We start from the raw sequence: 14,027 nt of genomic DNA on the forward strand, positions 1-14,027 counted from the left end.
ACTGCACACATACATGAGGACCTGCACTCAGATACTTAGCACTCACAGAAAGAGCTAGGCCTGGGCCAGTGAGGTGGCTCAGAGGGCGAAGGCGCTTGCTGCCAAGCTTGGCTACCAGGGTTTGATCCTGGGACTCACACAGTGGAAGAAGAAAACAAGCTTCTCAAAGTTGTCCCCCGGCCCCTACATGTGCACACGCAAATACATAAACTTAAATGCAGTTTTAAACATTAGAATCAGGGGCCGAGAGACGGTCCCACATTTAACATCTCTTGCCACTCCTCTAGGGGAACCAGATTCGGTTCCTAGCACCCACGTGGTGGCTCACAACTGTCTATAACTCCAGTTTAGGTAATCTGGTACCCTCTTCTGGCCTCCATGGGCACTGCATGCACAAATGTTCAGGGAGGGAGGGAGGGAGGGAGGGAGGGAGAGAGAGAGAGAGAGAGAGAGAGAGAGAGAGAGAGAGAGAGAGAGAGAACCCAGACACATGTATATAAAGAAAAAAAGAAAGAAAGAAAGAAAGTAAAAACTTTGGAATTAGAACTAAATCCAGAGTGTTCGTATGACCTGTGACCCCAGTGCTGGGGTTAGGAGACAGGAGACCCCTAGGCTCACTGCTCAGTCAGCCAGGCCAGGCAGAGAGCTCCTGGTTTGGTGGGAAACCATGACTCAAAAAATACAGTGGAAGTCATGCGTGGTGTCCATCACCTTTAATCCCAGCACTCAAGAGGCAGAGGCAGGAGGATCTCTGAGTTTGAGGCCAGTGTGGTCTATAAATCTAGTTCCAGGACAACCAGGTCTATACAGAGAAACTGTGTCTCAAAAAGAAAATAAAAGAAAAAAAGACAACAGTGAGGAGTGATACACACACACACAGACACACACACACACACACACACACATGCATGCATGTTCAAGGCTGACCTCAGTCACATAGTAAATTCAAAACTAGCCTGGGTCACAAGAGCTATTGTCTCAAAAAAAAAAAAAAAAAGAGGAAAGAGAGAATTCAGGAAGGGAAAATAGTGCCCACAGAGCAGACCCAACCTTTTGCACCCTCGCCCTGAAGAGCTTGGGGCAGTGTTCTGTGTGAAGAAGGGTCTTATAGAATCCCAACGTCCACTTGTGCAGTCACCGATCTGCCACACTCTGATCAGGGTGTAACAGAGAAGGCACAGGACCATCACCTCCAGGAGCTGTGCCTGCAGTGGGGTCATTCTCCTGGGTGTGATATTGTGGTGGTATGAGGACAAATCCTCAAGCCAGTGGCCAGCCAGGAAGAAGCAGAAACATTGTTTTTGGAAAAGCCACCCAGACACTATTTCTATCCACTCAGCACACATACTCAGATGACGCCATACCCGTCCCCACAGGTCCTGCTTCTCTGGCCTTGTGTGTCAAGTTACACATGGCTTGGAGCCCTCACTCAAGCTGAGGCATTCCACCACTCACTGGTGAGCTGGGCCTGTTTCTCTGTGGTAGTAATTCCCCTGGCCTACCTCGGGTAGCCAGTAGGACCTGGTTATCTTGGCTAATCACAGGGTTCTGGAGGTGTACAGACACCCCACCCCATCCCCGAGCCAGAGAGCACTCCAGGACAGCCATGGATGTGGGGAGACAAGAGGCTGTACCGGGTTTCTCCTGGCCCTGCCTGCACAGGAGGGGCTTGCCGTGGAGAGCACAGACCCAGAGAGCTGGGGAGCTTGCCATGAGCTTGGTATCCACAACTTCTCAGCCTTGGGCGTCAGTGTGCCCACATGAGAACGCACAGACCCCATCCCCATCCCTTGGTGAAACTACCAGGAAGTCCAAAGCTGCTTTACCCTCCAGGAGGGCCTGCCAGAGAAAATGAGGGGATCAGCTCTCCTCAGCTGGGGCCGGAGGGCATTTATACCTTTGGAATGACAGTCGTCCTGAACTAGGGTTCCAGGCCACTTATGACCTTATGTAACACACGCAAACTTTAGCGTCTGGGATGGCTATAGCCCCCATGGTCCCTTGCTGCCTGAGTTCCCCTGCTGTGGCCAGTGTACAGGCTGGGAGTGCTGGTCTGCGCTGATCACGTGGCTGTGGTCTCTCTCCTGCTTGAGTGTCTCTCACTGGTCTGGGGAGTTGGTGCCTGTCTCTGAGGAAGTGAGTCTGCAGCCCCAGGAGCCAGCCCAGACTGTAAGTAAGGCCAGCAAACGGAAGTGGATGGGTAGTACTGTGAAGCCAGTCTCATCGCTTGTCTCCTCCTTAAATCTCAAAGTAGACTCAGAAGAGGCTCGCTGGCGTCTAGACAGTTGTGTGACAGCAGGTCCATCCCTGTGACCGTGCAGTTACAGCCTCCCACTGTCCTTGCCAGCCTTGAAACCTCAGCCCAAACCTCTGTGTACGCAGTAGAACAGGGCAAGCTGGTGCTGCACCTGAGCTCACTCCAGCAGGACTTCTGGGAGAGTCCTGACAGCAACCCTGGGGTCCACAGAGACTTGAACTCCTGGGATGGGAGCCAGCTGGGCGGAGCTCCGCACCCCCACAGTTCCCAACAGACACACTCCACCCCACCATCATCCGGGACCCACTGAAGATGCTATTTACCCAAAGCCCACCAGGCCCCCTCCTCTCCCAGTCAGGGAGGCTGTGAGCGGCAGCTGCTCAGCTGCCTGCCTAGCGGGGCTTCCCCCGACCCTGAACTGGAGAGGAGGCTGGGCCCTTGAAGCTTTTCCCCAGTCACACAGCCCATGGCTGCTGAGCTCTTCAGCTGAGCTCTAGGCTGCAGCTCTTCCTTCCCCCACCTGGCTTGTAGGCCTGGTAGCTGATTGTTTAACTGCCCCTCCGTCCTGTCTTCACAGACCTCTCCCAGAATTCCTCCCCTTCCTCCCTGCTGGACCAGCTGCAGATGGGCTGTGATGGGGCCTCAGGCGGCAGCCTCAACATGGAATGTCGGGTGTGCGGGGACAAGGCCTCGGGCTTCCACTACGGGGTCCACGCGTGCGAGGGGTGCAAGGTACAGATGGACTGAGGGGCGTGGGGATTTGCCTGCTTCAGGTAGGACCCCGAAAATAGCTCCAGCAAAGCTCTTTGGTTCCTTAGAGGCCTGAGCTCTGGGTCATCCAAGGGAAGAAAAGACAGGTGTCCAAATGGACACCTGCCTACTGACCCAGCTATCCACTCAGACGCTGTGGATGGCCAGCTCTGGGGCCTGGGCTCCAGCAGGCAGGCAGGGAAAGAGCAAGCTTGGGCTGAGTGTCCATTGAAGTCAGTTTCCAGGGCCTTGGGTCTTAAGAGGATCTTTGGCAAGAGAGTGATGCTTCTAAGTTGTTCTAACGACACACCATCAGAATTTCACAAAGCGCCATCTGAAAGGATGGCGAGAGGCGGCTCAGTGCTGAAGAGCGCTTGCTGCTCTTCTGAGGATCCGAGTTTGATTTCCAGCAACCATGTCTGGTGGTTCAATCTCCTATTACCCCAGCTCCAGTCCTCTTCTGGCCTGAAGTCACCCACACTCAACATGCGTGCACGTGCCCACACACAGGTACACATGCGCCCACACGCAGGCACACATGCATTAAAGTATATCTTTCAAATTGCCATATGGGGTTGGAAATGTGCTTGCCTGCCTGGGAGAAGCCCTTGGTTTGAGCGACATCACCACAAAAACTGGGTGTGGTGCTATACACGGTAATCTTAGGGATTTGGAGCTAAAGGCAAGAAGATCAGCTCAAAGTTGGGCTGGAAAGATGGCTCAGCGGATAGAGCTGCTGCCTTAAGCCTGGTGACCCGAGTTCCGTTTCCAAGAACCAACTGGAAAGAGGGAACCAATTCTTGTCTGCTGGCCTTCACATGCATAGCCCCCCACACCCCCCAAATAAATAAATAAATAAATAAATGTTAAATAAACCAAGTTCTTATGAAAACAGAAGGGTTATAATTATAAATTATTACTAATTTTGTTTGTTTTGTTGAGACGGGGTTTTACTGTTTAGCCCTGGCCATCCTGGGACTCACTATGTAAACTAGGTGGCCTTAAACTCACAAAGATCCTCTGTCTCCCAAGAGCTGGGATTAAGGCCATGGACCAGTATACCTAGCCCTTAAATTTTTTTGGGTGCTGGAGGAATGGCTTAGTGGTTAAGAACACTGAGTGCTTTCCAGAGGTTCTGAGTTCAATTCCCAGCAACCACATGGTGGCTCACAACCATCTGTGCCGGGATCCAGTGCCCTCTTCTGGTGTGTGTCTGAAGACAATGATGGTGTGCTCACATAAATAAAATAAATTAATTTTTTAAATTAAGGATATTTTTCTTCTTTCCTATCCCAAACAAACAAACAAAATTCCCCTGGGGTGTGGAGAGCAATCTCATTGGTTAAGAGCACTAGCTACTCTTCCAGAGGACCCAGGATCAATTCCCAGTGCCTACATGGCTGCTCAAAACCTTTTGATACCCCTCACACATACATAAATGCAAGCAAAGCAACAATGAAAATAAATCATTTTTTTAAAAATATTCCCCATCACTGCCAATTTCAGCCTTTTTGTGACCTTACGTGCCACTGGGCTCTGGGGCAGCGCAGGCTAACGTCCTTGGTCTCGCAGGGCTTCTTCCGCCGGACAATCCGCATGAAGCTCGAGTATGAGAAGTGCGATCGGATCTGCAAGATCCAGAAGAAGAACCGCAACAAGTGTCAGTACTGCCGCTTCCAGAAGTGCCTGGCACTCGGCATGTCGCACAACGGTGAGGGCGCCTGCGCAGTCTGTCTCAGGACCCCAAAGGGCGCCTGCGCAGCACAGCTAACCCAGGGTCCCATTCTGTCAGAGGGCGCCCAGCACCTGCCCCTGGCACGGATGGGTGTGTGCACTTGCTGTTGATGGCTGATACAAATGCCAGGACCTCAGAGGCCTGGGCCGGCACCAGCTAGCTCTCTGTGCCTGTGGCTCACCCTGTTCTGCTTCAAGTGACAAGCCCAGCAGGGATGGGGTTGCCAACACTGCTCCCCACACTTGTGCCTGACAGCAGGCAAAGCTGAGGCCAGGGTTCCCCGGTCCTGAACTGTTGAGGGTAGGCAGCAGCCAGGACCCAGTTAGGAATTTCTTGGTGGCCAGAGACTCGCAGGAGCCATCCTTGCCTCAGGCTTCCAGAGAACTGGGAGCCTCCTGCCATTCTCTCCTTGGCTGGGAGCTCCTAGGAGTCACCTCTGTTTGCCTCTTCACCCCCAGCTGTTTCATATGAGTTCAGTGGCCTCAGGTCCTCAAGGTACCACTCCAGCCCGCACCTCTGCCCAGAGTGAATGCCCCTGGTTGTCCTAGTAAGTGCAAAGGATTTCCATTTTCCCTGACCTACAAAGACAGGGAAGGAAGAAAGCCATATAGCCGGGCGTGGTGGTGCATGCCTTTAATCCCAGCACTCGAGAGGCAGAGGCAGGCAGATTTCTGAGTTCGAGGCCAGCCTGGTCTACAGAGTGAGTTCCAGGATAGCCAGGGCTACACAGATAGACCCTGTCTCAGGAAAAAAAAAAAAAAAAAAAGCCATAAAATGGAAAGGTAAAGAGCCGGAGCTCAGGCATGGGCCCTGGTCACCACAGGATCTTTCTAGTTGCCATGCCTGGCCAGCCCCCGGCGGAGTCAGCAAAGGCTCTCATCATGGAGCTGCTTCCCCGCTGACTGTGGGGCCTCTGGGGGCCCCTGGCTCCTAAAGGATGATCCCCCTCACCTCCACACCTGAGAGGAGCAGGGGAGAGGAGGGGTGCTGGCCCGGCCCCCCATGACTGGCTCCCACCCCCTATGCAGCTATCCGCTTTGGACGGATGCCGGAGGCCGAGAAGAGGAAGCTGGTGGCGGGGCTGACTGCCAGCGAGGGGTGCCAGCACAACCCCCAGCTGGCCGACCTGAAGGCCTTCTCTAAGCACATCTACAACGCCTACCTGAAAAACTTCAACATGACCAAAAAGAAGGCCCGGAGCATCCTCACCGGCAAGTCCAGCCACAACGCAGTGAGTGTCACTGGCCAGCCCAGCCATGAGGTGGGGTTCAGGGGACACGAGGGTGGGGTCCCCGTCCTTCCCCAGGCCTGGCCTCTGATGGGCCTGGTTTTCAGCCCTTTGTCATCCACGACATCGAGACACTGTGGCAGGCAGAGAAGGGCCTGGTGTGGAAACAGCTGGTGAACGGGCTGCCGCCCTACAACGAGATCAGTGTGCACGTGTTCTACCGCTGCCAGTCCACCACAGTGGAGACAGTCCGAGAGCTCACCGAGTTCGCCAAGAACATCCCCAACTTCAGCAGCCTCTTCCTCAATGACCAGGTGACCCTCCTCAAGTATGGCGTGCACGAGGCCATCTTTGCCATGCTGGCCTCCATCGTCAACAAAGACGGGCTGCTGGTGGCCAACGGCAGTGGCTTCGTCACCCACGAGTTCTTGCGAAGTCTCCGCAAGCCCTTCAGTGACATCATTGAGCCCAAGTTCGAGTTTGCTGTCAAGTTCAATGCGCTGGAGCTCGATGACAGTGACCTGGCGCTCTTCATCGCGGCCATCATTCTGTGTGGAGGTGAGGGGGCGGAGCCGCACTGCCAGGGACCAAACCTGACCTCAGACAGTGTAGCACAGAGCACATGTGCAGAACCAGCTGCATCTGGTTGGACAGACAGAGGTGTACCTTGCTGGGATTATAGCTGGATGGCGGGATGCTTGTCTAGCAAGCGGGAGGCGCTGAGTCCAATCCCCAGTACTGGGGCGTGGGGAAAAGAAATCCACCATTTGTGGGTAGCGGAGAAATTTCTGTGTTACTTTCACATTTTTCTAGTCCAGTATAATACACAGGGAAGCCTGCTCCCCCACAGGAGCAGAGAACACACCTCAGGCCAGAGGTTTTTAACTCATTTGGTCCTCACAGCAACTGTGTTAAGGACACTGAAGCCCAGAGCCACCAGGATGTCCTTCCACAGAGACAGGCTCAGAATCCGGGTGCCAGGTGTCCTAGCTAGGAATCATGCAGCCCTATAGATCAGGAAAAACAACTGGTCAGAAACAGGATGAATGGAGTCCCCAGGGGTGGGGTTAGCCACAGAGCAAGACGGTCCCTGCCTGAGATTACTCATACCCCGTGTCCCCACAGACCGGCCAGGCCTCATGAATGTGCCCCAGGTAGAAGCCATCCAGGACACCATTCTGCGGGCTCTAGAATTCCATCTGCAGGTCAACCACCCTGACAGCCAGTACCTCTTCCCCAAGCTGCTGCAGAAGATGGCAGACCTGCGGCAGCTGGTCACTGAGCATGCCCAGATGATGCAGTGGCTAAAGAAGACGGAGAGTGAGACCTTGCTGCACCCCCTGCTCCAGGAAATCTACAAGGACATGTACTAAGGCCGCAGCCCAGGCCTCCCCTCAGGCTCTGCTGGGCCCAGCCACGGACTGTTCAGAGGACCAGCCACAGGCACTGGCAGTCAAGCAGCTAGAGCCTACTCACAACACTCCAGACACGTGGCCCAGACTCTTCCCCCAACACCCCCACCCCCACCAACCCCCCCATTCCCCCAACCCCCCTCCCCCACCCCGCTCTCCCCATGGCCCGTTTCCTGTTTCTCCTCAGCACCTCCTGTTCTTGCTGTCTCCCTAGCGCCCTTGCTCCCCCCCTTTGCCTTCCTTCTCTAGCATCCCCCTCCTCCCAGTCCTCACATTTGTCTGATTCACAGCAGACAGCCCGTTGGTACGCTCACCAGCAGCCTAAAAGCAGTGGGGCCTGTGCTGGCCCAGTCCTGCCTCTCCTCTCTATCCCCTTCAAAGACATGAGCCATCCAAAGAAACACTACGCTCTCTCTGGGCCCAGCTTTCCAAGAAGCCTGGCCTGGACCAACTGCCATCCCAGCTTGTGGTCACCACCACAGGGTTCCTCCTCCAGAGAGCAAGTGGGCAGGGAGCCTGGGCCGGGAGCCATATTCCCAGGCTGTCTCAGCCCTAGGCACACCACTCTCTGACACTTCCTTTCTTCTCGCCGGCGTCCTAGGTCATTGTCACAGATGACCCTTGTGCTGCCTAGGAGATGACCCCTCCAGATGTCCCCTCCAGATGCGGTCCAACGGCCCCACTGAAGGGAAGGGGGTAGAGGCAGGCCGGAAGGAGCAGCGGCACACTTAGGTCCCAGGGTCAGAAGCTAGACAGCGAGTGGGCAGGCCCTCCATCAGCACCCCTCCTCTACCCTGTAGCAGCATCCAGACTGGCAGATCCCAGTACCAGGAACTGGACCATAGCTGTTCTTTCTTCTCCTGGGAGATGCTGGCACACCTGCCCCCCCCCCCCCCTTGCAGCTGCCCCGGTGTAGCCATGACACTGGCTCACCTCTCGGTCACCACAGAGTCCCTCCCATTCCCTCCCCAAGGCCACTGGGGTACAGCTATGGCCCTGTTCTTAGGACTGGTGATCTGTGAGCAGGCAGGGATATCCTACCAGGTCACCCCTGCCAGCTCACAGGCAGAGTTGCTAGGGTTCCTCTGACCCTGTCCTCTCTCCCACTCACTTGTACCAGTAGCTCTGTGGCCTTCTCTTCTTTTGCCTGGCTGGTCACCTGCTCCCATCTGCTGCTTCAAGTGGCTTGAAACTTGCTGGGTGCTCCCATACTCAGCCCCAGCCCGGCAGATCCTGCCTCTAGGCCCATAGGTGATCAGCCCAGGCTCGGCTCCTGCCAACACAGAATGCTGCCAGATTCCCCGCTAGCACACTCCCTGCCCCTCACCTCTACTGATCAGGTCTTGGGGTGTTCCTTGTGGGGCCCACCCAGGCTGAGAATGGAGCTACATCACCCGCCCTGCCCCCACCTGCCCAGCCCCGCCCAGGTCTGGTGCTGAGGATGCAGCTCCTCTCAGGGTCTGAAGTCTCCAAATCTGAAATGTATATTTTTGCTAGGAGCCCCAGCTTCCCGTGTTTTTAATATAAATAGTGTATACAGACTGACGGAACTTTAAATAAATGGGAATTACGTATTTAAGAGTTGACTTGTAGCCATCTGAGTTATTCATGCCATCCTAAGGATGAAGGGGACATCTCTTCCTTATCCAGGGCTCCTGGTGCTGGCCTGGGATCTGCTCTCAAGGGCTCCTGGGGAACGAAGGACCATGTGGGATTAAAGTCAGCCGGCCATGTTCCAAAAGGCCAGGACTTCCCTCTCCTTCACTTCCAATGGAACAAGGAGGAGGAGGCCATAGAGTTCCACAGCCTGAGATATGGCCAGGCTGTGGCTCACAGGACAGCTTGTGAGGTATGGCCAGCTTGTGAGGTGTGGCTCATAGGACAGCTTGCTGGAGTTCTGTTCTCTGCTCCCACTACGTGGGTCCTAGGGATTAAACTAAAGTTGTCAGGCTTAGTGGCAAATACCAACTTGCTGGCCCCCTTTTAGAAATAGTTTTTTGGGTTTTTTGGTTTTTTGTTTTTTTTTTTAAGATTTGTTTACTTTTTGTATACGAGTACACTGTCGCTGTCTTCATGCATACCAGAAGAAGACATTGGGTCCCATTACAGATGGCTGTGAGCTTGGTATACTGACACCGGCCTTTAATCCCAGCATTCCAAAGGCAGAAATGGGTGGATCTCTGTCACTTTAAGGCCAACCTGATCTGCATAGAGTTCTAGGCCAACCAGGGTCATATTAGTGAGTCTTATTTCAATCTTAATTTCTTTTTTTGTTTGTTTGTTTGTTTTGTTTTGTTTTGTTTTTCGAGACAGGGTTTCTCTGTAGCCCTGGCTGTCCTGGAACTCACTTTGTAGACCAGGCTAGCCTCAAACTCAGAAATCCCCCTGCCTCTGCCTCCCAAGTGCTGGGATTAAAGGCATGCGCCACCATGCCCGGCTCAATCTTAATTTCTAAAACTTGCATTTTTACCTGGCTGAGTTCTCATTGGATCTGCTCCCTTTTGCCTCATCTTCCCAACACTGAGCAGTGTGGTCCAACTCTGTCCAGACCCGTCTACCGCTGGCTTACAGGAGCCCAGTGGGAGTCAAATCTTAGAAGTCAGCTTCCATCCTGGCACATAATGCAGAGAAGATTCAGGAACCAAGGACCCAGAAGCACCTTGACCTAGCTCACAGCAGGTCTCTTGATCCCAGGCTTGGATCTTCCCCTGCTGGGAGCTCACATTGAGCTGCGTGCAAGTACAAGCGTCTTTCAGCTATAACCTCACTGCGCCCTCTCCACCACCCAAGCTGAGCACAGGTTCCCAGCTGAGAACTTAAACAGCAGATTGTTTACCACCTCGGGGAGGGAAGTCCCTGACCACCTCCCAGAATCTCCAGGCAGCCCAGAGGAAGCTCATCAGAGACCAGTTAGGCTGCTTGGCATCTCCCCCAGGGAAGGAGTGGGCACTGAAAGACCCGCGTGCCACCAGGCAGAACCCCACCCTGGCACTGTTATCCTCAGAATCTGTCATAAGGAGGGACTCGCCAAGATAGGGGAAGTCTGGTGAGGGAGGGTCACCCCCTCCTTTGTCCTTTTTTGCTAACTTCTTGCTGGGGCTCAAGGAATGCTGGCCAGCATCTACCTGAGGTCACTCTCAAGGGCCACAGAAACACTGGCTCCCCGAAACTCCCATGCCGTAGGTGTTTCGACAGGCGTGATGTGGGAACCAAGGCACGTGCTCAGGGTCACTCCTGGTTCAGCCCCGATCAAATTCTTGCTCTGATTCACTCCAGAGAGACCTCACTGGCTGACTGGCTATCTATCCAACCTCGAGTGTCCAGATTGAATGGGGCCTGGGGCACTGGTAAGATGTTAATTACTTGTGACCCGCATAGCAAACTCATTTCATTGATAAGAAGACACCTGGCCAGTCACCTGGATGAGAAGCCAGGTCCCCAGGGCTTCCTGGAGCAGCACTGCATGAAAGCTAGCTATACTTAGCTCTACTGACTCGCCACACCTCATACAGTACAGGTTCCCAGCAGGCCCTCAGTCCTGAGTCCCAAGCCCTCATGGCCGTGAGCACTTAGGTCAACCCACTTTCCAAAATCCTTGGGGTCTTTCAATATTTACCTAAACACCCCAGAGGCCTCCTACCCCACCCACCTCACATCCCTGGAGTCCTTCCTTCAGGCCTGAGATGGGGGCAGCAGCTGTCTGAGGCTCCTTCCCTCTTCAGGGTTTGTGGGATGAAGGTTCTCCCTGGACATCCTTGCCAGCTTCTCACCAGGGCTGCAACTGGGATAGACACTGTAGTATGGGGACAGCAACTTATAGCAGGGAGAGTGGCTCCTGTCCTCAGCAACCATAGAGGTACGGGACAGGTCTGGATCTCTGGGAAGCATTGGAAAGACGTAAAATTACTTGGGGTCCAATCTGGCTATTGCAAGCTGAGTCCCTTAAGGTTTTTGAGTATATCAGGAGAAGAAGGGCTTCCTTGTCATAGAGAAGAAAGAGCCCAGAATGGAAAGGAACATGCCAAGGTTACCCAGCCTATTTTAGGCTAGCTCAGGTCTGCTTCCCTTATCATTTTTTAAAAAAAGAGATGCTATTTATTTATTTAAAGTATGTGAGTACACTGTTGCTGTCTTCAGAAACACCAGAAGAGGGCATCAGATCTCATTACAGATGTTTGTGAGCCACCATGTGATTGCTGGGAATTGAACTCAGGACCTCTAGAAGAGCAGTCAGTGCTCTTAACTGCTGAGCCACCTCTCCAGCCCTCCCCTTACCTTCTTTCTCTCCCATTTTTGTGTCCGGGCTCTGCACGTCCACTAAGGCTTTCCATCAGACATTCACACGTTAGTACAAGTTAATTTGCCAATACCTAGAAGCCATCCATCCTCCCAGGAGAGCTGGGGTTTGTTTGGGCAGAAGGAGGGATTAGTGTACAGACTGACACCTGCGGGTTTTCTAAGCTGGAAGAAAAGCAGACCCAGTAAGAGGCCAAAAACTCAAAAGGATGTTTACTATGAGAGATGCCAGTGCTCCCTTCCTGCCCAGGGTCGGGAAAGGTCAGGAGAGCAGCAGCCCAGACAAAGTTGGGGCTTTTGATTGTAACAACCAGGGGCTGGTCTGGTTCACTCCAGTCCTGATGGCTTCCCGACTCTTCCAGCCTCTCTGCTCCCACTCTGCTGCCTCCCCAGTCCCAGGTGTCCTGTGACCTCTGACGAATCAGCCTCCACCTCTAGCTTTAGAATTTGTGGTTGAGCTTAGTAGTAGAGCAGTGTTCACCTAAGAGCAAGGTCCTGGGTGTGGTATTTAGCTGGGGGTAGGGAAGGGCAACAGGATGGGGCATTAGATGGGATGGACTGACAGACAGACTTTGACTTAAAAATCTTCCCAACAGCGCCCCATCCCCCAAGCTCCACCAGCCAGTCTGACCATTAAGACAGCGAGCTGACCGGGGGCACTTGGGGTACAGTGCAAGTTCTGCTCAGGATCTCAGGGTCATTTTGTTTGGAAAGTGTTGATCTGTGTGTGTTGGTCAAAGCACCATGACCAAGGCAACTTAAAAAAAGAAACAGTTTGTTGGGGGATTACAATTCCAGAGTGTCAGGGTCCATAACTGTTGTGTCCCGCCAGCAGATCTCAGGTCTGGGTTCTAGCCTGGAAAGGCATTTTGGAAACCTAGAAGAGAAGAGGGGCTAGGCGGCGAGAGAAAGATGCAGCTAAGACAGCCATCCTGATCAAAGCTCAATCTTACTATTCCACACGCAGTTATGAAGCAGGGGAAGGGGGCCCGATTCCCGCCAAATAATCTTGGAGTCCAGTAGCAGGGTGACCACGTGTGTGGCTCCAGAACAGCAAAGCGCCAAGCTCCAGCAGTGGGCGTGGCAGAACGATTGCGGCTCAATCCCGATGATATAAACAGTGGGACCTTTAAGGCTGGGGGAGGGGAGGCTACACATAACAATCAAGGCAGGAGTGTAGCTAGCTAGCAGGCAGGCAGGCATGGCACTGGAGCGGTAGCTGAGAGCTCACATCTCAGCCACAAGCAGGAGGCAGAGAGAGAGACAGAGACAGAGAACTCGCTAACTGGGAGTGGTTTGGGCTTTTGAAATCTCAAAGACCATCCCCAGTGACACACCTCCTCCAACCAGGACACACCTCCTAATCCTCCCCACACAGTTCCACTAGCTGGGGACCAAGCACTCAAACATATGAGCATATGGGGCCATGCTCATGAAAACCATCACTTTGTTTATTTGTTTGTTTGTTTGTTTGTATGGCTGCATGCATGCCTGTGCATCGTTTGTATGCTTGGTGCCTTTGAAAGCCAGGAGAGGTGTTTGGATACACTGGAACTGGAGTCACAGATAGTGTGAGCCACCATGTGGCTGCTGGGGCCTGAACCCAAGTCCTCTGCAAGAGCAGCCAGTGTTCTAGCCCTTGTTGTGGATTTTTGAGACATGGGCTAGCCTGGACCTTGATATTGTAGCCCAAGCTGGCCTCAAACCTGAGTGCTGGAACTGAACCTAGTTCCTCCATGAAGCAGGAAGTGTTCCTAACCACGAAGCCATCCCTCCAGTCCCACATGGTAGCTTTTCTTGTTTGTTTTTTCAAGACAGGCTTTCTCTGTGTATCCCTGGCTATCATTGAACTCTGTAGACTAGGCTAGCATTGAACTCAGGGATCCTCCTGCCTCTGCCTACCTAGTGCTAGGATTAAAGGCGTGCGCCACCAGCACCTGGGACACTTGATACCTTTTTACACTGTCACTGTCTTCTGACACACCAGAAGAGGGCATCAGATCCTATTACAGATGGTTGTGAGCCACCATGTGGTTGCTGGGAATTGAACTCAGGACCTCTGGAAGAGCAGTCAGTGCTCTTAACCGCTGAGCCATCCCTCCAGCCCCATTGATATCTTTTTAATGGTTAAAAAATAATTTCCGGGCCGGGCAGTGGTGGCACACGCCTTTAATCCCAGCACTTGGGAGGCAGAGGTAGGTGGATTTCTGAGTTGGAGGCCAGCCTGGTCTACAGAGTGAGTTCCAGGACAGCCAGGGCTACACAGAGAAACCCTGTCTTGAGAAAAAAAAAAATAATAATTTCTGGGCTGGTGAGATGGCTCAGCGATTAAGAGCGGTATAATAATAA

The 14,027-nt window shown here is 53.3% G+C and overlaps 1 protein-coding gene across 1 annotated transcript in view; it reads left to right on the forward strand.

Moving 5' to 3' along the window:
- Ppard (peroxisome proliferator activator receptor delta) overlaps positions 1-8,963 on the forward strand; it is a 68,716-nt gene extending 59,753 nt beyond the window's left edge. Inside the window, exons 4-8 of the mRNA NM_011145.3 lie at positions 2,835-2,989; positions 4,580-4,718; positions 5,771-5,973; positions 6,078-6,528; positions 7,096-8,963. Coding sequence (NP_035275.1) covers positions 2,835-2,989; positions 4,580-4,718; positions 5,771-5,973; positions 6,078-6,528; positions 7,096-7,343 — 1,196 coding nt within the window. The 3' untranslated portion in view covers positions 7,344-8,963. The remainder of the gene's footprint in view (positions 1-2,834; positions 2,990-4,579; positions 4,719-5,770; positions 5,974-6,077; positions 6,529-7,095) is intronic.
- The last annotated feature ends 5,064 nt before the right edge of the window (positions 8,964-14,027 follow it).

Source organism: Mus musculus, chromosome 17, assembly GCF_000001635.26.
Source record: "Mus musculus strain C57BL/6J chromosome 17, GRCm38.p6 C57BL/6J".
NCBI classification, from domain to species: domain Eukaryota; kingdom Metazoa; phylum Chordata; class Mammalia; order Rodentia; family Muridae; genus Mus; species Mus musculus.